General features: G+C 41.9%; 2 protein-coding genes across 6 annotated transcripts in view; one reads left to right on the top strand and one right to left on the bottom strand.

Annotated features, from left to right (window-relative positions):
• The window catches only part of mindy2 (MINDY lysine 48 deubiquitinase 2), a 17,688-nt gene extending 2,209 nt beyond the window's left edge, over window positions 1–15,479 (bottom strand). For 4 of the 5 annotated variants that reach the window (XM_030764981.1, XM_030764978.1, XM_030764980.1 and 1 more), the window contains exons 1-7: window positions 14,513–15,479; window positions 12,995–13,052; window positions 8,288–8,352; window positions 3,950–4,108; window positions 3,702–3,804; window positions 2,602–2,744; window positions 927–1,100 (exon numbers count right to left, since the gene is read on the bottom strand). In XM_030764981.1, coding sequence (XP_030620841.1) covers window positions 927–1,100; window positions 2,602–2,744; window positions 3,702–3,804; window positions 3,950–4,108; window positions 8,288–8,352; window positions 12,995–13,052; window positions 14,513–15,433 — 1,623 coding nt within the window. In that variant the 5' untranslated portion in view covers window positions 15,434–15,479. The remainder of the gene's footprint in view (window positions 1–926; window positions 1,101–2,601; window positions 2,745–3,701; window positions 3,805–3,949; window positions 4,109–8,287; window positions 8,353–12,994; window positions 13,053–14,512) is intronic. The other variant, XM_030764983.1, reaches the window with a different exon arrangement.
• A 1,574-nt stretch (window positions 15,480–17,053) lies between these two features.
• Window positions 17,054–27,500, top strand: part of adam10a (ADAM metallopeptidase domain 10a) — a 64,459-nt gene continuing 54,012 nt past the window's right edge. Inside the window, exon 1 of the mRNA XM_030766176.1 lies at window positions 17,054–17,172. Within this exon, the coding sequence (XP_030622036.1) occupies window positions 17,106–17,172 (67 nt within the window). The 5' untranslated portion in view covers window positions 17,054–17,105. The remainder of the gene's footprint in view (window positions 17,173–27,500) is intronic.

Raw genomic sequence — 27,500 nt, 5'->3', positions numbered from 1 at the left:
TACATAATGGTAGCACACTCTGTTACTACACTATATTATGCCTGAAACGGCTCCGGCAGCCTAGCCCGGTCTGACTAAGAGCTGTGAGTAAAGTCAAGGGCTTTAAAGTCTTTTGCCATCTCATATTCCCCCTGGGCTGTGGCAGAGAGAACCACAGCGCTGCCTCTAAATCTCCAGAGAGGAATGCTAACATCCATTAATAAAGAGCCCATCCGCGCGCCGCGCAGTGGGGAGGCTATGGCAGACGTGCCCTGGGCTCTCTGATAAGCCATTCAGGCATCTGTAGCCGCAGGAGGAGGGGGGAGGAGGAGGGGCTTTTAACATTAATTATTGAAGAACTTTCTCCGAGTCCGGAGGCGCAGCTCTGTTCAATAGCACAGGAGCAGGCAGAAAGCCAAGAGGGGAGAAACAAAGACATGATGGAGAACATCGGAATGACTTAACTGTGTTTCATTGAATCGAACTTTAATATTCTGTACAAATTCACATACATCACCATGTAATGACTGTTTCAAATTTGATTTACTTTAGTTTTAAGTTAGAAAAGACAGAGAATGAATTAATAGATCAGCATTTACCTCAGTGGCATAAATTAGTTAATGGCTCTTTGGTTCTTGGTTCTTTTATGCACTGTAATCAGTTACACTACACCACAGACATAAATTCTATCTGTTCCTTAGATACTCACGTCATTTCTTTATCATCCAACACTTTTGTATTGCATTTTCCATGACAAGTACCGTATGAATAAATAAACACATTTTCATGAGTCACTGCGACTGCTTTCAGTGTGTTCCAAACAGGTTCTGTCAGTTCTCTAAAAACATACAGTTCTGAACTCTGGATGTTTGCTCTAAGGTGAATAATTATTCTCACTGTGTATATGTGTGTGTGTGTGTGTGTGCGTGTGTGTGTGCTGGTCAGACCTGGTCGATTTGGTCCTGTTGACCACGGTAAACGGTTTCAGGGTCAGATGGAGGACGCAGGCGGAATTCGGAGTCACAGAAGTTTCCGTCTCCATCCACGTTGTGTAAGCTCTCCCACACGACCTTTTCTTCTGTCAGGAAACCCTGATCTGTTACCAGCAGATACAGCTGACCCTGACACACACACACACACACAGAGAGAGAGAGCAGTTATAACTACGCTCAACACGCAAACTGCACTAACACAGGCATACTGAACGCACAAAGGCCTACATAAGGGCGGCCACAGTGAGAACAGGACACGAACTCACACAAACACACAAACAAACACACGGTGTGGCTTATCGTAGCCAGCACAGGGAACTCCTCTGCGTCTCATATCTTTTAAAGTACAGGTTTGATCATTCCTCATCATTACCTTTCCGTTTTGAACTGTAACACAGCCTTCTAGATATGTATTTGACACGTTCAGCTGGCTTTGAAAGCATATTGGTTTATAGTTGGAAACAGTGGGAGTGTATGAGGCCAAGATCTGGAATAGCCGCATGTACAAAGGGTGCTAATTATTAGAGTTTTGAAATGAGCTATCACAGCCAGTGAACCGCATCAAACTTCATCAGCACAGTTGTTTCAGAGCCAGAATGGCCCAGTGAAAAGACTGCTGAACGTTTCCTTTAAAAACACTTAGGCTTCAATTCAGCACTCAGCAGACAAGTGACGCATCTCCAGCGAGCGCTGCGTGTGTGTGTGTGTGTGTTTGTAAGAGGGAGTGTATTACAGTTCATCTGGGGGTCAAGTGTGCTTCACAGCTTGCTGCAGTTAACTGAGATATACATGGACGCCTGCACCACACACACACATACATATACACACATACACATATACACATACACACACATACACATACACATACACACACACACACACACACACACACACACACACACACACACACACACACAGTCTTGTTCCACTTCCCTGCTGTAGATAACAGGAAAAGCCTTACACAGCTGTGCTGATAAACTAAAGGGGCAGTGGCTCAATATAGATAACACACACACACACTCACACACACAGTCAAACACACACTCAAACTCACTCTCTGAAGCTCTGTCAACACATTTAAAACACCACTTCATGTTTTACACAGCTTATTCTGGTCTTTACAGTAAACAGAGCTCTGAAACTTTTTCAATATCCAAAGCTCTTCATGTAATTCAGTCTCAACACTGCCTGTGTAAATATTAACAACCCTGAGAGAGGACTGCATACAATCAGGAGGACTGTTGCTTGGAACATCAAGTATACAGAGAGTATACAGATACCTAAGGGTCCTGAACAACTGGGCTTGTTATATACAGAAAAGGATAATAGGGGGACTGTTTAAAGAAGGGGGGTGGGGGAGGGGAGAGGGGAGGGGTGGGGAGTTGTCAGTACCTGGGTTAGACAGATCTATTTATTCACCACTAGAGGGCCACCAAGAACACTTTTGCTCTCAAAGTACTGTGATAATGTTCTGATAAACTTTGCAAAGTCATAGCACTGTATGTTTTTTTCCATAACATTGCTGTCATATTTTGGAACTCTCATGCTCTGACTCAGTGGACAGGAAACAGAATGAAGGTTTGTGTGTGTGTGTGTGTGTGTGTGTGTGCATGCCAGTTTAAACGGTCACCTTGAATTTTGTCATGGTGCTGAAGTGGTTGTTTCTGAAGAAAACACAGAGTTCTCCCTCCTGGACCGTGGAAGTTAGCTCACACAGACCATGGTACGTCAGCTGAGTGGCCGTACTGTTCAAAAACTGTTCAGCAACGAAACCTGCATAAACACACACACATGCACACGCACACACACACCACATGGCACACGCATGTCAGAGATAAGTTTATTAGTTCGTTTGTTCTCTCTGTCTCTGTCTCTCTCTCTCACACACACACACAGTCACACGCACACCAACCTACAGTCATACACTCACATAATTATATTCCCATAAAGATTCACTCTCTGTCACGCACACACACAGATGGGCTGGCATATGGAAAAGTTAACAAAGACATGCCAGCATAACTATTTATCGGTAGTGATCAATTACAAACAACCATGCAAGTCACCAGAGACGAACAGAAGCACACACAGAGACAACGACATAGGTCTAAAAGCAGAATGGCAGAATGACATATAGAGACAGACTCAGACAGATAGAGACATGGATAGACAGAGAAAAGGCCAAACCCATATTATTGCACATGCATGAAAATACAGAGAAAGAGACAGCAGAGGGTAGAACCACAAACAAAGACCGGGCACTGAAGCCGAGAGGGAAAGACAGCGAGAGAGAGAGAGAGAGAGAGAGAGAGAGAGAGAGAGAGAGAAAGCGACTGGAGGAAAAAGAGAAAGGAGGATGACAAACACAGATGTAGTTCAGTCTCAGATGACTGACTCACTCTTTCATTTTACTTGTTTATTTATGTGATACAAGAAGAAGCATAAAAAAAAAAAAATCAGGTCTAGAAAAAGGCATGTGAGCCAGCAAACTACACTACACAGGAAGTGAGTGAGAGAATGATTAACTGAGAGAGAGACAGAGAAAGAGAGAGATATCTTGTGCGTCTCTTTAGTATTTATTATTTTAGTTGTGACATTCAGCTGAGAGAGAAGCTCAGGATATGATCTCAGGACCTCAGTACACTTAGTCACACAGTACAGCCGTTCGTGGTCAGGGGACAAATATGAGAAAGAGAGAGAGAGAGAGACAGAGAAACCCAGCCCACCCACCTTCTCCCGCAAGCTCGCTGTTGTCAGACTGTTTGCAGGAGATGATTTTCTCCACCAGCTGGTTATAGCTGCAGTTACCCACTGCCTTCACTATATCAGCCATCTTAGACAGACCGAGAGAACAAAAAATTCATTAGACTTGACTATTTCAAGGCACATAAGAATTGTTACAAAATGTCCTTTGGGACTGTAGCAGTGCACTGGCCCGCTCCTCAAGTGGGACAGGTGTAGAGCGTGTTGTCACTGACCTGTGGGTCCACGAGCCAGCCGTGATACAGTGGGATGTCCAGTAGATCAAAGACGATACATTCGGGCGTGTATTCAAACACCCGTACGCCCGTAAACTTCACGTTAACGTCCAAGCCCGTCTGCAGCTTATGAAGGACCGCCATGGCATCACTCATGTTCTACAGACAGACGGGAAATAGTAATGACAAAGCAGAGGTCAGTCTGTGGGCAAGCTCTCTCACACACACACACACACACACCCATATCCATACATGCATATAAACACACAGACACACACACATATGCACAAACCCAGTAGACCAAGTCTGAGCAAGTAAGCATAAGCACACAGAACTGTGTATGAGTTTATTTGTGTGTGTGTGTGTGTGTGTGTGTGTGTATGAGTTTGTGTGTGTGTGTGTGTGTGTGTGGTTTATGCTTTCTTGTGTTTTTTCTTAGGAACGCTGTCAGGAAGAGCAGGAAAGATATACAGTTAAAATCTGCTGATCATCCAGTATTCATAATTAATGGAACGTGTTTTTTTATGGACTACGTATGTGTACATAATAGCTGTGAGATTAGTCTAGCCATACGACACTGCATGCGGTCACAAGGCGTCACATGAGCTGTGTGGATACCATAGAACCCTGCAGCCTACTGCAGGAAGCTGCCTCTCCTGGCTCTGTGTGTGTGTGTGTGTGTGTGTGTGTGTGTCATGTTGACTCACGCTGCAATGGGAACTTACAAATATCACTACATTCCGTATTCAACAATGTCATTTACATATCAAACTGACACAGTTTGGTAGTGGAATAAAATTCCTGTTATGATGGGAGGATTTAAGTCTTCAGAATTCTCACATTAGCGACTCAGATCAGCTCGGTCATGGCGGGCTGCCGCGGTATGAACGCGGTGACCGTAGAGGCATCGTCTCTACCGCTCTACTCTCTCCTCCCCAATGCGTGTCCACTCTTCATTCCCAAACAGCTCAGCGGGCTGGGCACCGTGCCCGCTGCCCACACACACACACACACACACTCTTCTCCCCCCCCCAACCTGGACGTGCCGGCCTCGTCTGTATCCGTGCCCGGGCCGACGCCTCTTCGCCAGTCCACTGCTCTCCCGCGGTGGCTGCTCTACCCTCCCATATACCCACATCTTCTGTCACCCTGGCCCCCTTCTCCCAGGATATCAATACACCCGGGACAACCCATCCATTACACACCACATCATATACTTCACTTACGCATCTACACACTCACACACACAACTCTTTTCCTACCAGGTACTAGACCAGCACCCCGAATGGCCTAACTTCATCCTGATCAGTAGGTTTTGTGTGTATGTGACATATGACGTGGTGATTTCATATATCGTACGTTTTGATGATTGAAAACGAGTGTGTTCAGACAGCTCTAATGTCACATTAAGAGTGGCAGCGTTATACATTTTTGTGGAGCTATTCATTGCATCATAGAAGAATTTATTTCTACTGAGGAGAATGTGCCCAAAAAAAAAAAAAAAAAATGAAAACCAGGCACAAGCCAACATATTGCATTAAAACATGGTAGAAATGGTGTGTAAAGAATGTGAGGCATGTAAAGAACAGACAGAGAATGTTTTTTGTAAGGTGACTTCACAGTTTTACCCAATTCTTTTACACGAAAATAACAAACTGCTCTGTCTAAAGCTCTTTTCACCACCCGTGTAACCTTGTGTCATTTTTTTTTTTTTTTTTTTATTGCGGGAACCGTTGTGTGTCACAGTATCCAGTATTCTTTTCTCAGCAGCGTGGAACCGTTAATAAACAGTACATAGCAATGTACACAAGCATGTAATGTGTAACTGATTTCAGACACAGCCTTGTCACAACCGAGCAGAACATTCCAATTCGACACACCCATTCCAACAGCTCAACACAGGACATGTGTACAGTAAATACAGACAACAAAGGCCAGCACAAAGACCCTTCACAATGCACCTGGTCTCCAGCAGGATTAACTCTGTGTCCCCAAAGCGTCATAACTTTATGAGCGCTGCAAGATGGAAAACATCTCCAACAACATCTAGCATATTGTTTACCTATAAACATTTTACGCAACATTATCTCCATTTCTTTTTTTAAAAAATCCTCTAAGGGGAAGCTCAGTTCCACTTCTGGTCACGATCACTTCCTCTCTCCGGCTCTCTGATGCCAAGGGCTGCTTACATTCCCACAACCCAAACTTCTTGACCCAAATCAAGGGTTCCAGAGCTGTGTGCAGACCCATTGTGCCGGACAAAGCCTGACCGGACTGACTCCAGCAGGACAGCGGTCACCCGGAGGGTCTGATACCAGAACACAAGAAGCTGACAGCTAAGCTCCTACAGCCTTCCACTGTCCAAGGGTCTCGGCTTTATATGATACAAATAAAGATGCTTTATTCAGTTCCTGGACTGTGGATCTGAACCCTTACTATATTAGCAGTCTGTGTGTGACCCATGGAAACTGTCTTCCAAACGGTAATCAATCTCAGTTAGCGTAATATTATAGACTGTCACACAGAAATATGAGCATTCCTCCAGAAGAACGAAACGGTCATAATTTATTATCAGGGTTATAAGTAAATATGATGATGGTCAGAAAAGAAAAATTGCCAGCACAGGACAAAATATCACAGTGACCACTTCAGCTAGGCACTTATGAGAACATGGCACCTCATCAAAGCTGAGATTTACAAGCGAGAGGGAGAGGGAAAAAAAAAAAAAAAAAGGAAAAAAAAACAGAAAGAAAAACGACGGCTCACAAATCCTATCCAAGCCTCCGCCTACACACACAGACATACACACACACACACACACATACATATATACGCACACACAACTCCAAAAAAAAACAAAAACAAAAAAAAAAACAGGGAAAAAAAAAAAAAAAGAAAAAACAGTGAGAACATCAGGAACATGGCTATTTTAATCTCCATATCCTCACTTTCTGAATGTCTCTCATAAAAATAGACTCCGCTGCAAACTGAGACCTTTAAAACCCGGCAATATCGAAGAAACATGGTAAATGTGTCTGCAGTGCTAAAGCCCAACAAGTCAACAAACGAAAATACACACATAAACCGTTCCCTTACATTCAGACCCTAAGAGAATAAACTACGATGTCTTTATTGACATCAAATAGAACCAAACCATCCACGCAGGTACACACATACATGTCAGTAATCTCGGTCACAACTGAGTGTGTGTATAAGCTAGAAGGACTGTGGTGAAGAGGGAGTGTGTAAAGGCTTTAACTTATACTGTATATGACTTTTTACCATCTAAAGCTACAAAGCTAAATGATACAGACATGCACATATTGGAGGAGCCATAACTCTACATACACAGGCTGACGCACACTGTGATACATGCGCTCTGGCCCTCTCTCTCGCTCTCTCACTCACACACACACACACACACACACACACACACACACACACACACACACACACATATATTTTCTCCTTCACCACCATGTGAAAAGAACATTCACAGATGTTCTGGCTCTCCACCACAGCATGGGGATGAAGTGAGGCTGAGGAGAAGTATGAGCAGAACAAGCCCCACCCACATTCCTCTCCTCTCCTCTCCTCTCCTCCCCCTCCCCTCCCTGATTCCATCTTTCTCTTCCTATCCTTCAGAGGAGAGCAGAAGCACTGGCCTAAGGCTGAACCCAGCCAGTCATCCTTGACCTCACACAGTGACATGAAAAGACAATGTGATTTCTCACTGACCCGTGTCCTTCCCTCAGGTCAAAAAAAAAAAAAAAAAAATTACGTAAGTTCTATAGGGTACAGCATGCTATGCCGCGTAGTATCAGTCTCTCTCTCTTCTCCCTGCACATACAATGGTCACTTTCACAATGCCTTTTCTGTGTTATGTAAACACTGGACTCCACAGTTGAAAAAGTGAGAGAAGCGCGAAGGACTCTGGCCTTTGAAGACTAACACAAATGGGTCACTCAAACTCTGATTCCACTGTGAACACTTTGAAAACGCTTGCAAATGAAGATTCTCTCGAACTCCAAATGAGAAAGGTGACAGCAAACATCTGGCAGGGTTATTCAGAGGTTTGAAGTGAGAGTGTTTGAGTAAGGTGTGTGTGTATGTGTGTGTGTGTGTGTGTCTGTGTGTGTGTGAGCCAGCTGAGTGAATTTCAGTGTGTGTGGCTGATGATGAAATGACTGTTTTTTGTTCTGTTCACACCTGAGAGACAGCAGGGGAAGTCACCCACTGACAAGGACATGACAGAAGGCTACACTAACCAGCCCAAACTACAGCATAAACTACAAACATATTCAGGGACTTTTATATGTCGATGTCTGTAAGGCTTACCTGCTCATAGTTCAACCTCTGAGCTTCAGAGATCTCTTTTGGTTTGGCATCAAGGATGTAGTCTCCTATAGGAGAGAAAGGAAAGGGGAAAAAACAGAGAGAGAGAGAGAGAGAGAGAGAGAGAGAGAGAGAGAGAGATGCGAACTTAATCACACTGGATATCTGACACGTTCTCATTAAAATCATGCAAGTACACACAAAGCACAAGCACACGCTTTCTCACACACACACACACACGCACACACACACACACCGAGGTGAGTAACTGTAATCTGGAAAGTTCTCTCTTCCCTAGTACCATAATGTGATTAACAGACTTGTGTCAATCAAATATAACGAGGTGTTATTAAAAACAATTTATTAAATCTTAGATGAAGGGAGGATCCAAATCTTCAGTGAGAATTTATAAGGGGAGCAGAAAAGTGGCTGTACAGTTGTCTCCAGGAAAACGTTGACAAAGCCCAGGGGAGGTGGGTTGGGAGTAGGGATGGAGGGGCACAGACAAACTCCTCTTAATGATGCACTATCACAAAGAAGTGTTAAAAGCCAAAGTACTGACAGTCTCTTCTACCAAGGCCACAGAAACAGGGGGAAACCCATGTAGTTATGGTAACGTGGAAATCAATTACAAGCCCCAGCCTCCGATTTTAAGCCTGAACCCGTTTAGTGAAGAGAAGAAAGACACATGTAAATGTGCTTTAGCCTGACCGTCCACACTAGGAACGCAATACAAATCAACACAAAGCTGTTATCTAGCTTTTCAAAAACCGTACTTCTAAAAGCAAAGATGTTTACAAATGACTGCTTTTGTATGTGTGTGTGTGTGTGTGTGTGTGTGTGTGTGTGTGTCAGGAGCGTGCATGTGTGTACGTTTTTTTTTTTTTTCCTGATTAAAACCATCAGTAGCTCATCCATACACCAAGCCAGTGAGAGAGTGTGAGCGAGCGAGAAAATCTCTGAGCTAATGTCTTTATTCTCCATTCACTTCCTGAGTCACTGGCTTCCTCTTCACAGGCCAAGAATGCAGGCAGCCAAGCAGGCAAGCAGGCAACAGCGGCTGGCTCATTTAGGCGCTTCTCTCACGTCTCTGCCCAGGAAACGAGCCCTGTTCCTATTCCCAACCCCTCCACCCCTGCCCCCGTGTTCCTCTCCAGCTGATCTCCCAAAACATTCACACCAAGCCTCCCTCCCTCCCTCCCCACCTCCCATGCACCCACCCAATCTAGCCCTCTGGGCCTCCACTCTATTGCTCAAGCCCTACCGAAAACTCTGATATCTGACTTAGTGCTCCGAGCCTCTTTAGGTACACTATCTTTGATACTTCCTATTGTTTGGTGACCAATTTATAATTTGTACCCACTAATTTTTGAAAACAATTGGCCTATCTAGATGGCTAACAAGCTTGACTAAATTGTTCCTTTGTTATGGATACAACAAACATTACCTCGTGCTTCTTCACCGTTTATGTTTCAGATGAAAATTTGGTTCAAAACACTGCATTCGACTGATTCACCGGGCAACTCAAGGGAAACAGCAATAACACCGCGTAAATTCAGCTAATTGGTTTTAACAAAATCAATAGCAAAACTACTAGGCTAATGTTTTAGACTGTGGCTTAGATAAGTTACCAACCGTCTGAACCGAGACGGTTTTCAACAGTCACTGGTAAATGAGTTCTTGTGAGAAAGAGCGTTTTCACGGGCCACTGGCTTCGCCTGTGAATGCAAGTACAGTATTACGAGGTACAGCAGCCTAGCTCCTGGACATAAACAAAAGACAAATGCCTTCCACTGGAACCAATCCATTAATTACAAGCTTTTATCCATTTTACTAGCCTGAGTTCACAGAGACTCCACCGGATCCGAGAGAGGCAATTTCTGAGTGGCTGCATGACTGACTGTAGCCATTTCACAGCTGCTATTTGAGCCTACACACAAACAACCAACCTCAACACAACAGCAAGCACTTCACTCTGTGTGGATGGCTTATAGTCAACATCATGACGAACATGCTCCCCTATCACTGGTCAAGAAGTGAGATCTCAGCAACCTCTGGAAGAAAATGTTAAAGTACTTATATCTTGGGAAAATGTGATTTGTCTTGAAGAGAAACGTAGTTTTTTGTTACTTACATTTCCCCTCTTTACCCTGGTTCAGAATATCAAACAAACTGTGAATTCAAGGGTGTTTCTCTTACATGTTCTCAACAGAACGTATGGGAGAACGCGTCTGATTAACCTACCATATTAAAGTGCTGCTAAACACCATCTTCCTTCAGCACATCTGACGGAATGTTTTACAACAGTTTTTTTTTCTTTACAGATTTTTAAATGGATTTTAATGGTCATGCACGGGAGGGCACAGCATTCTAACTCTCTCTCTCTCTCTCTCTCTCTCTCTTTGACAGAGTTTATTCAAGAAGGAGGAGACAGCACTAAATGCTGTGAAAGCTCTAGTTGTTTTCTGACACAAATATCATTATGGCAATCTAATCTCCTTTACTGAGCAATAAAATGTCATTTCCCACCAAGAATGAGTTCACTTCCAGCTGGCCACTCAGCGGACGTTAATAATTCTGAGCTGGGCGGTCCTCCATATGCCTGTACTGATTTACCACTCATCTCTCTTTTGTCCAGCCGTACGAGAGTCAGTTATGATAGAGCTAGTTAGCGGCCTTTCATTTACAAGCTTCAGGATTCTGAATTACTGTAAAACAGACGTCCATGATATCTGACATTTAAAACCATGCTACTCACAGACACAATTGGGACTATTTAAGATCATCTTATAGAAAATCTGAAAACCTCTAAAACTGCACTGTCTTTAAAGACACATATATTCATGTCGGTGCTTAGAATCAGTTTACAGAAGACGACCTGGTGATTCAGACGTCACATTTTGAACTGCCTAGGTGAATTCAGTGTTATGTTTACGGCACCGTTCCCAAAGACACGGTCACACCGGAATCTAACTCACAGCGTCTCCGCGTTTGCAACGCACGACTGGTCAAGCGCCTAGACAACTGACCAATTAATTCACTGGTAAACTTGGTCAGATTCTACCAACCTTGGGATCTATTTGGTCTCTTTAACCCTGTCAGCCATTTAGTCGTAAGGATCTCTGCAAGTAGCGACCTCCCTTTTCAGAGCCTCCCAAACCTGCTGATCAGAAGAGAATCAACAGAACTCTCCAGCTCATGGCATGACTCATTTGGAATCGTTTCACAACTTCTGAGCTGTCACAAACCTTAACAGCTGGTGCCCTTCATATTTCTCTCTGAAACAGCAACACCACCGAGTTTCCATTACATCCTTTTGAGCTCTAATATGTTAAGCAGCCTTATGATAACCCATCACACTTACGCTATTCGTCACGCTCATAAAACGGACACGGCGGGTATCAGTGATCGTTCCATACCTTGCATGTACATCTGTGAGGTAACGGAACACCATCCATATTATGAAAGAGATGCATATCCAAATTCTGTAGAGAGACATGGAGGGGGGGGTGGGCAGCATGCCATGGGCTGAGAGAGGGATCTGGTTTCCCTGACGACAGTGAGGGGCTGGCCCATGGGTATTCCCCTGGCTTGGCACTGTCCATATCCAGCACTCACATGAACAACAACACACTGTCTGACCTCCTGGGCTACTGAAGTAATTCAAGATGGACGGTGGTTTGAAGCTATCCTGAACCATTGTGGCTTCAGGAAAGCTGTCTCCGCAAAAGGACATGTCCTCTATATTCATGCAATGCATCCATTCAACAATCTAGCCAGTCATTATTTCCAATGGCTTTTCAATATATTATCTATAGAAGACAATTTTTATGGAAGTTTGCATTTGAATTAGAAAAACAAAACCTCCAACACGTCAACAAAGAAATAAACCTAGAGAATCAGAGATGATAACATTAGAGTACAAGATACACTGTATATATTCCTACGATACTTGGCCTTTGATCTTCTGGTGTACATTTTTGGATGTAAAACACAACAGTGGCCAGTGTAGCTTGTAAGATCTATATAGGCAACTGCTCTTAAAACCCGTTGATAAGTTGTTCACATACTTTTTTTTTAAAAAAAAATGTGTCTTTGTCTAACAAAAAGAATGGGCAGAATAGGAAAAAGCAAAACCAAAAGGGACCAGCACTGTCAGCAAAAAGAATCAGTTCCTCAATGCATAGAGCAATGTCCACTTGACAAGTACAGATCAAAATTACAGTACACAGACCTCAAATCAAAGCCATATGGCTGCTTTTCCTGGTTTTCTACTATATTTTGATAACCCACTGTGACCAGAGCTATATTTACTACTGTAAGCACAGGCTAGTAATTTGCAACATGGAACTTCAAGGCAATTTCCAAACTAAATCTTCAACCCACATTTAGCTGGATTTTCCCTACTGGGCTTCCTGGCAGCATCCAAGGCATCAGACTTCAGGGATTAAATCAGATTTAATCTCATTACTATTATTTGCGAAAAAAGCTCAATGCTTTGTGTGGTCAGGTCAGGGAGCTTGTATTTTACAGGCCTAAATCCAATCAATAGTGGCATAGCGGGGAGGAAAGAAACCAGTGATGTTTTGACTGAGTGAGAGAATGATGAACCTGTTTATTCATTCCTTGACACTGAGTGTGCAATCCACACTAAACACTGACCAGACTAACAGTGGCCTGGTCAAAATGAGCAATCCAGAAAATACACACCCAGATATTCCATCAGCTGTTCTGCAGTTATTATCTCCATCATTGGTGGCATCTTGACCTGAGAGAAAAACAAACAAACAAAAAAATATATATAGTTAAAAACAGTGCAAAAGAAAAAAAAAACAACAACACGTTTTTGATTTCGTCTTGCTAACACGTGTTAAGGGTTTGAAATTTCAGTGTTGAGAAGTTCTGTGTCACTCTAAAAGAAAAAAACAACAACCACTAAACAGAAAAGGCACTGAGAACCCTATGCAGATTTTGTCCTCAATGTGGCAATCATTTCCATAGAGGGTTTGCAAGTTGACATAAACTTTTAAAACTAAAACAAGACTCTCATTTTTAGATGAGAGACCGCATACTTAAATGCAACCTCCACAACCTGCCAGTGAGCTGTCAAGGCACTAATTAAATGTTATCTTTATGATGCAAATGAAGTCCCAGGCAGAAATCTGGAACTTATTGGTGAAGCTGTGCTGAGACTGCTTAAGAGACAGGAACAAGGTTTTGGGTGCTGATGAGGCGACTGCTGGTTGAAAATAAATGTTTTTTAAAGGGTCAGTGTGTCCTAGTTTAAACAGAAAATTACAATGTGACAGTTTAAACATAAATAGCAGGCTATGTTTCTCTTCTCGTAAACTACTAAATGAGCTCTTAAACCTACTGGTGGCTACAACCTCATTCTGAGGGGGAAAAAATCGAGAGCAAAAACACTAATGTCAACATTACATTCTAACTGTTTTAATAGAGCTTGTGCAAGTGCCAATACGTAGATCTGGATTGTAACTACCTAGTTGATTATACAATTTAACTTCAACCATTTGTTGTAATTAACTTGTTTAACATTGCTACGACTAAAGAAAGAAGGTGTGGTTCACAGCCTCAAAATGTATGAGATAGACAACAAATCCATCTAACATTCAAACCATGAGTGAGTAAACTGACCTGATTAATTACTCTGACAAACATTTACAGATGTTTTGAAATTATTTTCAGCAAAATGAGCCATCTTAACTCTAAACCCTGCTGTTTTGTCATGAACCAGAGATGCTCCATGTGAGAGAGTGAAGACGAGGCCTTCACACTGACTTACTGAGAGATATTCAAGCCATTGTCATTGATTCATCATTTACAGTTGACATTATCCCTATTTCTTTATTTGTTCGTACGTATTTTGTACCGTCCTAAAAGCACTTTAATACATAAGTCCGCACGGTTTGATGAAATCAGCCATTTGTCACAAATCACTGACTCATTTCGCCAAATGTTCTGCATCAAAGGCTCAGCTTATTACGCATGCAAGCGACCATTGTTTATCAAGAACGACTCATTTAAGGGCGTGACCTATTTCTTGACTTAAGACACTATGTGAGATAGCGGTCACAAACAGTAATGTTCAGAATTGTTTTTGAGGCCCCGTTAAACAATCACAAGATACTCTTCAAGTTGTACTATAGCCTGAGTAATAGATCTGGGCAAAAGAAAGTCACCAAGTAAAGTCAGTGAGTGTGCATTTACCTTCCATGCCAACAAGAGGACATTCATAATAGCCAACAGTGGACATGGGCCGTTCTCATTCTGAGTAATGATTGGTGTGTTTTCCTCTTTCCATTTTATCCATTTGATGTGGTAAATAGACTGGCCAGCACCCCGGTCTTTAGGACACGGTACTTTAGCACCATCGGAACCATACTCGTTTTGCAGAGCCAGGGCCAATCCCTTATCATCCAAACCTTCACTGTTCAGGTCAGAGCTAGGACATGAGTTGAGATTAGAGAAAGACTCCAGTGAGTCAAAACTATGGGACTCCCCTGCGATACTGGGATAACTCCCACTGGGAAGACCCTCGGAAACAGTGTGTTCATTAGAATTTGTAGCCCCCGACTTCACGCTTCCCATGTTGGATCTGTCAGCAGCCAGATTTGTTGGTTTTGTCGGCTTTGTTAGCTCTTGAGCCAAAGAGTCCACACCATCCTTCTGAGTATTTGTAATCCTTGTAGATTGTGCATCCATCAGAGAAGAGGGATCATCTGTCGTTTGGTTGTTTACTAACTTTGAGGTTGTAACCTCTTTATTTCCAGTAACCACCGGAGAACTATATTCCAAGCCGTTGCTCATCTGATCCACGAGATCCGATGACGAGGTCCCTGACAAAATGTTCTCCGGGATGCTCTTATTCTGAATCGTGTGAGAGTCGACCATTTCGGATACAACATCTGATTTCTGTACACAGGAGATAGCATTAGCATCGCTAGCACTTTGAGTACTACTGGCGTTTGTACAACTGCCCAAAGTACGGAGCGGTGGGTCTACCTTCTTGCACACATCGGCTGCTCCTTTCACACTCACAGCTGCTTTAATGTCGCTCGTTTCGCTTGGAATAGGGGCGCACAGGGAACTTCCTCCAACATCTCGATGAAGGTCTGCATTCTTCTCCATTTCGGTGTGCACATCGACGACAGGCTCTAACTCGATTGCAGCTTGACTCCCAGCTACAACGACGCCATGACATCTCTTGCACTGACGTCACCGTTTGAGAAACGCCCATTCACCAAGCCAGGACAGGGTAGGGAAGGGTATATCAAAAGAATAACTGTTTTTATGAGCAAAGTTTCCATATATTTCGGCCGTAAATGAACCGGTCTAATTACACTGCTGCTATCCATTAACACAACTAAATATTTTTTGAATCATTATCCATCACATTAGAAGTCATAATATAACACAGGGTTTACATGGACACTAGATTTTTAATTCTGTTTTTTTTATTTGCCAGTTGTTTCTTCTTCTTCTTCTTCTTCTTCTTCTTCTTCTTCTTCTTCTTCTTCCTCATTAAAACTTGTATTAAATGTTTTCATTTTTTTGATCACAAGTAAACGGTCTAACTCATTTCGTCAGTAAATTGACATGTCAGTGTTGTAGCTATGTGTTTGTTTGTTTGTTTGTTTTGCAATCAATATACACAAACAGGTTTTGTTACAAAGCATATGTCTCTTCTTTTATCATTGCTTTAATTATGGTGCCTTCATTTTTTCAGGTAGCCAGATTGTATGAAGTATGTTATCGATCTTGCAGTTATTTACTTATTTTTCAATAAAAATGTTCACCCATACATAAAATCTAACTACTTCTCTTTATGTAGTCTGCACTCTGAGGATTTTTTATTACTCTATAATTGTACCTGTTGTAATTGGAGAGAAGAGCACAATAAACAGTTATGAACTGTATAATTATTGGTATCGATTACATTGCTGTATGTTATGATGCATGCTAGTAATAATACTCTAATCATATTTAAAATTCATAGTTTTATCCACGATTTCATAGTTTATCTATTAACCACCATTTATACCAGTGTCTCCGTATTGCAGTTTACCACACGGTGGCGACTTTAACATATAAAACGGAATTACTGTACTCGTTTACCCTTGGGGCTAAAGGTGCCGTTTGCTAAATAGGTTTTACAATAGATGTCCTCCCATCAAATTATTCTATTGAATTATTTTGTGAGGATTTTAGCTGCTGACCGATGATTTCTTTCGTTCTGTCTTTTATTTATTTTTTAAGAGAAACGTTGTTTTGGGGAATCAGCGCCCGGATATTGATACGTTTTTAAATACACTGAAATATATATATATATATATATATATATATATATATATATATATATATATATATATATATATATATATATATACATGCTAGTTACATATATTATATAGGCTTAACGTTCTAATTACATGTAACCAAAAACTGAACTACATTTTAGAATCTTCATCCATGTCTTTTCAGATTAGACACGCCTTCTGTTTACTTAAAACACACTCAGGACATTTCGTCACTGCTTTTCGCATGGTTTTCTTTGTTGTTGTTTTTTTTTTGCGTCTAATTTTTAGTATACTCACATAAACACGTATTTGAGACATACAAGAAATGAGGATTTGTTGTGGTCTTGAGAAAGGGGCGGACCGTTGTCTCTGCCTGAGCTCCTACGTCATGCCGTTGGAGACAGGCGGCAGAGAGAGGCCATAACTGCAATCAAACACAGGGCGGCTGTACCTTTAAGATACACACATTGAAGACAACTGTCCGCGGTGTCAATGTACTAACGATGAATTTAATCGCTAAGGTCGTGATTAAACTCTTGCTATTGTTGTCTCTCATATGTAATATAACAGGTAAGTTTCACTCTTTTAATTCCGTGGTTTAAATGAAAGTGTTTTGATGGGTTAATCCGATTGAAGGAAGAGAAGCTAAGCTAGCGCAGCTAAGCAAGGGAGGGGTGACAGTTTCTTCTGCCAACCTGCGAAAGTGTCGTGCGAGGAAGTGAATTTTAGAGTGTTAAACCTCACTTTGTTTTTGAACGTAAATAAGCAGCTTTTGTTGTTGTTGTTTTCATAAAGTTTTTAAACCGACAGCTTTCTTCTGTCAGGCTATACAAAAGTTAATTTTATACTCAGTTTCTGTAGCAGTAGAAGTGAAAGTGTCATGTACAACCGGCTAACTTAGCTGAACCAGGACGTAAGATAGGGACACTGTAGTTAGTAAATTGCCAAGTCAGAACTAATCTGAGTTGATATTTTAATATGTTGACAAAGGAATGTGAAGTGCCTTACCCAACTAGTTACAGAGGGAGATTTCCGTGTTTGTTCATTGTAACGAGAGGGAAATTGCATAAGGGTCTTAAGTTTTGAAATGACGAGGATCTGTGACATTTTTGGCATAATTGATATAAAACAAGTGCCTAGTGACATTTTGTAGATAAACTAAACGTAACTATCCCAACTGGTACTATATAGCAGACAATGAAAGTCTAACTTGTGTTTGTCTGTGCCGAGTTGGAAAATTCATTCTGTAAGTGGTTGATGAATGAAGACCAACGTTATTCATTCATGGTTACATGGTGTTCTCGGCTACAAACCTAGGTTTGGTTTTGTGAAACCTATTTTTGTAAAGTTCAAACGGTGTTTCTCTGTCATACTTTCATTCTCTCTGTCTTTGTCTCATACACACTGAAAAAGGAGGAAGCAACTGTCAATACACCGGAGGTGCTCTTACTCTCTCCGCATGTGGTTGTTGACCTTTTTTGTGTTTACACAGCGGTTCAGTTTTTGAGACCTATGGAACAATTCATTTTTTTGCGCTAAACTTGCACTAACATGCATGATTGCGACTCATGACTCGTAGACTAGTTGAATCAAGTGCTTTAGAGTCTTGTTTGAGCCGAAATTTGTTGTTAAATAGGTGCTCAGGACAAAGTTTTAGAAACGCTGATTTAGCCTACCTATCCATAGTCGACCTCCTTCTCTTTAACCTTGGTCAGTGTATAATATTCTATCTTGCATATAGGATTTTTGAAAAGTACTTCTGTTTGTGCCGAATCAGGACAATACCTGAGAGACATCAAGCCTATTGTAATGTTAAAGTTCATGTTTAATGCTATGCCTTTATGCCTGTCTTTAATGCCTAAAATAAACAAATGGTTTAGATGAGCAGGTAGTGCACCGTGGTCAAAGACAGAATATGCTCTCTTCAGTTTGCAAGATCTGCGTTCGTGTTTGATGCTCTGCGTCACACTCTGGCATGGAAAGTGTCAGCCTGTTTGCTCTTCAATTGATATGCATGACATCAACCTCAATGAAACAATAATCCTGCATTTGAACTTTTTCGTTTAGCCCTACGTGCTTGACAGCCATCATGTCCTGTCTTAATTCAAATCCTTTTCCCCTCCCTCTCTCTCTCTCTCTCTCTCTCTCTCTCTCTCTCTCTCTCATATTCTCTCCTGGGATAGCAAACAGATTGCAATTACTGCTTTCCCACTGCTCTGTGAACAGAGAATGAGTGGGCTAATTGATCAGGTAGCTGAGAGAAGGGTTTTATGCTGCCCTCCCTAGCACTGAACATCATGGCAAGTCTTGAGCAAATGTCATGTTTATCTGATTATGAACGCAACACATCAAATATAGCGTATGAGGGTGTGGCTCTTAATGCATTTTAGTTAATCAGCACATACTGATATTCACCTCTTGAGTTATTGTTCAGGAAGTGTCTTACAGTGTTACGACTGAATTGACCACACCCACTGCATTAAATACAGCTTTCAAACAGCCCTTAAAATGAGCAATTATGTATCAGTCTTAAGTTTAATGTAGTATTAGAAGTTTGACTACCTCCTTTTGTTTCCACCTGGTCGTAGTCATAAATGACTAAAAGACAACACCACAATATCCTTCTTGTGAACTGAAAGTGATTTGTTTTTCAGTGAGGTTTTTGTCAGCGTTTTGTGATGATTTGGCTGTTACTGTGTGGACAGAGAATAGGCTTCTTCTGTAATGATTGGCCACTTTTTTGTTCATTTTGGCGAGTCTTCTCTGCATACCCACAGTAATCTGTCTTAGTGGATTAATGGACCATGTTTACTGGTGATCCAAGGGGAGGCTATGGGACATTACACTGTCTGATGAGAACGTGTGTGTGTGTGTGTGTGTGTGTATGTGTAGGGGGAGATTGTTTTCAGGAGCTGGACCTCCTGGGCTAGCACTGATGCACAGAGAAAGCTGTACATCTGTGAAACACGCACACACACACACACACAAACTGTCTCTGGATAAATGTGTTCAGTGTGTGAGTATATGGGAATGAGGGGGGAAAAAAAGAAAACCAGGTCAAAGACTCAGGTGACCTTAATATGAAGCAGTGCAGTCTTTAGTTGAGCTGTGTTAAATTAGCCTGTGGTGGGCACAAAAACATTGGAATGTTTGGTTATGAAACAAATTGTACAATGAAGTACGGAAGAAGCTTGCACAATCTGTTAGACTTCCAAAAAAATGTTTAATGTGCTTGTGGAAAGTTCCGGTAGGCAACACAGGACACCCGGAGTCACTGGTGGGTCAGTCTAGTGATCACATTGTGTGGATGTGAGGTAGACTGAGCTAGGGTTGTCACAAGATTCGATACTTTGGTACCAAGTCAATGCCAAGTGACTCAGTAAACAAAAGCAGTATACTGATGTTTCTACAGTGTTGGCAGTACCCAGTCAAAACTGGTAAAGCACTTCTGTTTGACTGACTGCAAGCAAAGGAAGAGCAAGGGAAAGTCCATCGCCTCAGGAGAAAAATCTGAGAAAAACACATGAAACGATGTACAGTAGGGTTTTTTTTTTCCGTGGCACTGTGAGTGTACTGCAGTTGGAAAGCTGTGCAGTGTTGCTTGTATTTTGATATTGGCAAATCATGGACAGTTACCTACCTGAGGGGCACATACCACCATTTTAAAACTGCTCTTACGGTTAGTCGCTGTATCTTTCCTGTTTTATTACTACTGTATTACTGAATGGAAACACAATATTGTTTACTGGAATGATGAAGGAGAGACTCCAAAGCTGCTGTTAAATGCTTGTTCTAGTTTCTACTTGTCGTATGAAGTTTTTTTTTTCCTTTTTTCTTTCTTTTTAATGAAGGGCACGGTGAATGGGATTTCTTCACTTGCTGTGATTTTGAATCATGTATTGATAATTATGTCATTTCACTGGTACTGCTATCATGCAAGTTCTTTTGACGTCTGTAGACGTAGCTCAACATTTCTATAGAACTCATAAATTCACTGAGGAAGTGCATTTCTCACACAGCAGCATAATAGTTGTCTTTCATACTACAGGAGATAGCCTAAAGCACGCAGAGTTCAAAGCCCTATGTTTCTCTGGGAGTTTGACCCTGTAGAACAGGATTTTTGGTGAAATTTCATTCCAGTGTTTCAGTAATCTGACACAGTTTTTGGAGGGGAAGTGCCACTAGACCTCTTCTCTGGAACTGGGAGGGTTTAGCTTTCTTAACAAGACTTGTGAAACATGCTCAAGCTTTGATGAGCCCCTAAAATTGGCCTCTGTTGGCAAGGAATTTCTGTGACGTTTATAAAGTGTGTTATTTTTTTGGGGCTGTATTTAAGAAAAAAAAATCAGCACTTTTAATGCAGTACTTTTTTTTTTCAGGAGTTGCACATGAATAATTCATTGTATGAAGGCAGTGGAACAGGCTAATCTAATCTGTTGCTGAGAGAAATGTTATCAGCTATCCTGAATCCTGCAGCTATGGTATTTATGAGCGAAATGTTTCAAAAAGGAGAGAGAAAAATCAAAATAATATTTAAAGAGAAAAAAAAGGGGATATCAGTGAGTTATGCTTGGACACGTCTCACTGTATTCAGATGGTCAGCAATCTGTTGCCATGTCTGCTTTTGTTTCAGCCACCTTGTCATTACGGTGGTTCTAATACAGCATATATATATATGGGGTGTAATGTGAGTCAGATTTAGTGTAGTGGGTGTTTAGAATATGTCTGAGAACTGTGTATTCCTTGTGATTACACACACACACACACATGAACACCAACAGGAACACCAACAGGAACACACAGGCACAGGGTTGGAGGGCCTCTTTTCCCTGTGTCATAAGGAAAGGAGCAGTAAATTTCACCGTCGGGAATTGTCTGTCTCTGTAATGCTTCATAGCTTGTTAAACAACCCACAGAAAAACCTGTATTAGTACCATAGGTTAACATATGCAGACTTCTGTTGGATTCCATTTCACAAACCAAGAGAGGAGATTAAACCACTCTTGAGTGCAGAACCCATACCTAATGTAACAGATAGAAAGCAAACTTGTCGGGCTTTTTCAGGTTGCCTGCTGTTGTGTTTTCCACAAAGGAGCCAAACGAAAGAAAAAAGGATTGTTGTTGTTGGCCGTATATATCTCAGTGAACTCCGCTGAACTGCTTCATTCGCTTGAATGCACTATTAAATTAGGCTAAATTTAAAGGTATGTTTTTGAGCAGTTTGTAATAGTGTTTTTTCAGGTGCTCCAGCTTCTATCCATTTCAATGAAGTCTATGTCCAACCGCTCGCTCTTCTATGCTAAATTACTAATAAGGTATATGGGTTTCTTTCTTCTGTGCACTTCAGAAGATTTTTGTACAAAATCAAAATTCGGTAACAGATTTGAGACTTAATAAGAACACAAAAAACAGAGCAGTCTCCAGCGCGATTCTTAGGCACATTTGCTCTTAGATGAATACTATTAACTGTTATAACAATTAGATTGCTTATAAGTCACCTCCTTTCCACAATACAAAAGCCATCCGAGCCTGTTGTTCTCTCGTGTCTTTTCCCCCCACTGTGTACCTGCAAAGGTAAACCTTTATAACATAAGCCATGATTAACCCTAAAACTATATTACGTCATGCTACAGCGCAGGCCTGTGTGACAGTATCTCTCTCTCTCTCTCCTCCCCTCCTCTCTGGGCACTGTTTGTGCTGTGTAGCATATGTCCTCAGTCTGAACTCAAAGCTGTATTGAGTTTTGTGTGATTGACTTTTGGTGCTGACAGAGCAGCGTGTGTGTATGCTAGGGCTGACATTAAAAAAAAAAAAAAAGTTAAATCAGGGGGATTTTTTTTTAAAAAGAAATTGTACTGATTTTGCATAGACATTAAGTGGAACCTCTGGGTGTGAGTGTGTATTCAGGATTGTGTGGCAACATTGAGTGTGAAAGTTACACACCTTTTTCAAATGCTAATCTGGGTTAAGTATGCACTGCTGGTTGGTTTAACAAAGTTCCCAGTGTGTTCCAGAATGAAGAGAGAACAGTGCATCTGAGTAATCTGTATGTACAAGTCTGGCGTTGTTGAATGAAACAGCTGAACGGGGGAGCTGGCTTAATGATTGTAACTGATGTGGTGGGTCAGCTGTCATTTCTGTCATCGATGAAACCAGCACTGAGCAAAAACGGGAACTCAAAACCTTATCAGCAGTGTCTCACAGCTGTGCCCGATTGTGTCTGAGCTCATCCTCTCTTCTGCTCAGACTGGTGTGTGATTGGAAATTTGAAATGGTATTGTCCCCTGTCAGACTGGATGGACTAGCCCTTACCTTCTGTTGACATTAAAAGCGATGTGTCTGTATTACAGATGTCAAGTCACCATATGATTTGTGTTCTGTGACCTCTGCCTCCCACCCCAAGTTCTGTGGCCTTGTATTGTGCAGGGGGAAAAAAAGTAAACAAACTTCCAGCAGAAAATGAGAAAAATATTGAGCCAGCAGAAGGCCTTCTAATCGCGTTCCAGGCTCCAACTGTACAGCCTTTTACGGTAGTATTACTTTTCACTGGGGACTTTGAGGAACTGCCGCTCCAGTCTGCCTTGTGGTACAAAGCAGAAAAGACGCCTGTCACAATCTTTTTAGAAACGTTCTACAGAAGAAGGCTTGGAATTCACAAAATTGCTTTTTTTTTTTTTTTTTTTTTTAAAATACACTTCTATTTATTTTAGTGAACGTGTTCTATCTCCTTGATCTCGGGGACTGCACGGCAACGGGGAAGCGACTTAACAGAGCGAGTCGGAAACAAAGGTCCGGTTGCCGGCTCTCCCGAACAAAAAAAAAAAAAAGCATATTTTAGCCGGTGAAAAAAAAAAATGCTGCTGTGATCATATTCAGCGCTTCTGCTCCGACTCTCTCTCTCTCTCTTAAGCATGCGGGGAAACACAATGTACGTACCTCGTGCCTTTGTATTTCAGAATCCACCCTCCCCCTTTTTTTTTTTCCCTCTTTCTACAATTGCCCACACAGCAACCTGCTCTGGCCTAACACAAAAGCTGATTTGTCTAAAAACATCTGCCACAGCCTGCTCACCCTGCAGCCCAGCGGCGGCAGCGGCGGGCAAAGTAAAGCCTGGCCGCCCTTGATACCAATTTTGTATGGCTGAGGCCAAAATGGAGTCTGTTCAATTCACAATCCAAAGAATAAGTCTCAGGCCTTAATTTACAATAAATGGCCTATTTCAGGTTGTATTTTCTGAATTGATGAAAGATGAATTGAGGCTGATCTAGGTTTCTTTACAGGTAGTTTAAGCCCAAGAGCTGCTGACATTTTCAGTCAATAATCCCTTTTTTTTTCCACTTATCCCCCAGTCCCTCTCTTTTATTCTCTCTCTCTCTCTCTCTCTCTCTCTCTCTCTCTCTCTCTCTCCCCCCCCCCCCCCCCCCCCGTTTTTTATTGTAAAATCACTATTGTAAAAACCGGGGGTATACTATGTACTTGTATGATGTTTCTCTATGAATGTTGTTATCTGTAGATGCTCTCCATACTAGAGGCTACCTGAGAAGCAAGTCTTGCTCATGCTTCTGTCATTGTATGCTAACCCACTACAATGCTTTCTGGAACGAATGAGTCATGGCCTAGGCTGTTTCTTCTGCCATTTCCTGGCAAGAGTTTTACTGCGTCATCTTTCTGATCTGAGTGTAGATGCACATGTGAAACTGTTATTAGCTCTGATGGTTCCACTCTGCAGACCATTAGCGGGAATACACATGTCACAATGGAGTCAACGGTTGCAGACAGCCCTGGCACTATATGTGTGTGAAACTGATGTGCAAAAACAATTACCCAGCTAGAGGTTATTCTGTTTTTCCCAATGTCTTCAGTAACCTCTGTTCAATCAGCAGTCTGAATGTCAGAGATGCTCAGACAAGCAGAAATGTGCAAAAAGTGGTTTTGAAGACATTGCAGACACAATATGCATTTAAATTGGTTTGTAGGGAAATGATATAGGTGTGTGTGTGTGCAGGCCAAGTGTATCTTCAAAGTTAACAAGTAACCTTGGGTTGATGTGTAGAAACAAGAAATAAGATATTAAATCCTCATGTTATCTTAATTTTTTTAGACTTTTTGTCTTACAAAAACATAAATTCTTCATAATTCCTTTCATAGAGTATATCTTAAGTTCAGGACTTAACCGTCAGTATAAATAAGAAATAGAAAAATTAAAAATGTATATAAACACACACACACTCACACACACACACACAAAGGATTGCTAGTTTGGCTTGCAATTGTAATTGGCTGGGTTTGAACAGTTTGGTTCTCATCCTGGACCACTGGCATCAAACCTTTAAACATGTAAAATTTATTGTAAAGTAAATGTTGATCACTTATAGTGGAGTTACGTTTAAATTTTATCGGATTTGGTCCTTCAAATGAACAATTACTCACTTTTTTTTCTCTTATTCATCCAGTAAGGACACACTCACTCTCTCTCACTCATTATCTAAGCTGCTTATCCTAATCAGGGTCGCGGGAGCGCTCATAGGGCGAAAGGTGGGGAAACACCCTGGACAGGTCGCCAGTCCATCACAGGGCAGACACACAAAGACACTCACACACACATTCATACCTAAGGGCAATTTAGTGTCTCCAATTCGCCTAACCTGCATGTCATCCTCTAAGGCTAACGAAAACAGCTTTCACTTTTAAGAATCGTTTTTTACAACGTCGGAAAGCTCCACTGATCTTCCACATCACACGCTGTGTCCGAAATGGGCCTGTTTCAGGCTGTCGTACAGTTGCCTCCGTGAGCTCTCTCCGTCTTCCCTTCTTTCCATATGGCTTTATTTAAAGCGGTATGAGCATTCATCGAGTTTGCTCCTACAAAAGAGGCCCTCTGCTTGCTGATTGATTACTCTCTGTCTTTTGTCTTCTCATTCCTAAAGGCATTGCTCTCCGCCTCTGTGCGTTTATGCTGCTGTGTCCAGACGTCTGCCGTCTAGGTGGGGGGGAAGGGCCCGGTTTTTGAAAGAACGCAAAGAGAACATATACCAGTAGAACTGGGCTTGTCTGAACACGTAACAAAAAGTCAAGACTCTCTCCACGTACCCTGCTGGGAAATGATTACAGCAGTAGGTGGAGAGAACACTTTTTGGTTATCCAACCAGTTACTCCGTGTGTTTCGTTTTCCCCTTGTTCTGCGTCTGAACGGCCTAGAGATCTCCCTCATCTGTCCGGCGTTAAAATGCTCTCATTCAGTGAATTTACCATCGTTTCCGTTCCCGAAGAACCAAGCTATTACCCCCTTCTGTGCCATATCAAATGTAATATCTTATAGTAATTATTAAATGACTTTTAATGGGAAAAAATAGTCTCTCTCTTCATTACCTGATGCTCTTTGGTAATAGATTACCTACTGTGAAAATGTGTGTCCTAACTCAGAGCAGTCCTGCCAATGAAATTACCTCCTCAAAGTGAGAGATGTCTTTTTTTTCTTTTGAGGCAGGGACTTAATGTAGTACACTGATACGCAACACTAAGCTCCACAGTTTCTACAGGGAACCTTAGGCCTACATTTGGAACCTATACGGTGATATGCATTTGCAAACTATGCCTATATCTACTATATGAATTAATGTAAATTTAATGTAAATGCTCAAGGCCCAGTCCAGTCTCACCGGTAAGACCACGTGGACCGGTGTCAGTAGCACTTGGACTTTGAGCGGCTGTTCTTTGGGCTCTCTCATTAGTGTGAGCTGTATTCAGGCACGCTGCCAACACGGAGCAGAGCTTAGAGGTCCTGTAGTGTCACTGTACTTTAATGGGATTGATATTCTACGTCTGATTCTCATCATGTCTCCAGGTAGCTTAGGATCACAGTGTCTCAAAGTCTGTTTCACAACCTCAGTCCTCCTCTCTTAACACAGACCTTCAACACATTTTCCTTAGAGCTCACCTTTCACAGCATACCAGTTGGTGTTGGTTTTTTTTTTTTTTTGGCTTGGTTTTCGATTTGTATGCTATTTTGGAGGGGTTATTTTGCTCGGGATTTGTGTTTGTTTGGAGTGTTCCTCTGTAAAAAAAAAAAAAAAAAAAAAAAAAGGAAAGAAAAGAAAAAAAGAGGAGAAAAAAGAAAGCCATGAATGAAAAACCTCTATGTTTTCTCTTCCCTTCTAAGATAAAATCCTTCTCCCCTCACCCCTCCCAAAGTAATCAAAGGCCGTTATCCCCTTTTTTTTTTTTCTTCTTTTTTTTTAGATGCTCTTATGTTGTCTGAGGGATTTTTCCAATGCTTCTCCACTTTCAGCTACGGATCTGTTTTGGCCTGTGTCCCAGTGTCACTATGCCCATCCATTGTAAAGGTGCACAGATCTGGCACCTTCATTGGAAACTGAGGCTGAAATACTCACTCGCTTTTAATTCGCTTGGTTTAGAACTGCGTTGCGTAGTATGAGAAGCAAACTTAGTCAGGGTGTCTGGAGGGCAATCCGCGGTCTTCTCTGGCCAACCAGGCGGCTGTCTGTGCCTCTCTCTGACAATATATTCTAGTCCCATCCGCTGCTTCGCCTCACCGTGGGTCCAGATTTTCCAAAATCTTCTCCCTCGTCGTCCTCAAGGATGTCTGTCTGGTTTGTTTTGACACATTGACAGAGGGGCGTATTGATTCACAGCACACAACATCGCTAGGGTCTGATTTTCGGTGTCTGGACAACACTTGGAAGCTCACCGCAGTTCTAACGATAACGTCTAATGTCTAATGTCTGCGCGTCGGCGTGATCTAGCCCCCCCCGTGGCTGCTGGTTGGAGAACAGTCGCAAAAACCTCGCCCTCAATAACCAGCCAATCAGCAGGTCTCCAGAGATCAGCGTCAGTTTTTAACCTGTCAGAACGGTGGATGAGTAAGTGTCAGGGTGCTT

Source organism: Chanos chanos, chromosome 2 (genome assembly GCF_902362185.1).
Source record: "Chanos chanos chromosome 2, fChaCha1.1, whole genome shotgun sequence".
NCBI classification, from domain to species: Eukaryota; Metazoa; Chordata; class Actinopteri; order Gonorynchiformes; family Chanidae; genus Chanos; species Chanos chanos.
The sequence above is the reverse complement of the archived record's forward strand: the minus strand, read 5'-3'. Positions and strand labels throughout refer to the sequence as shown.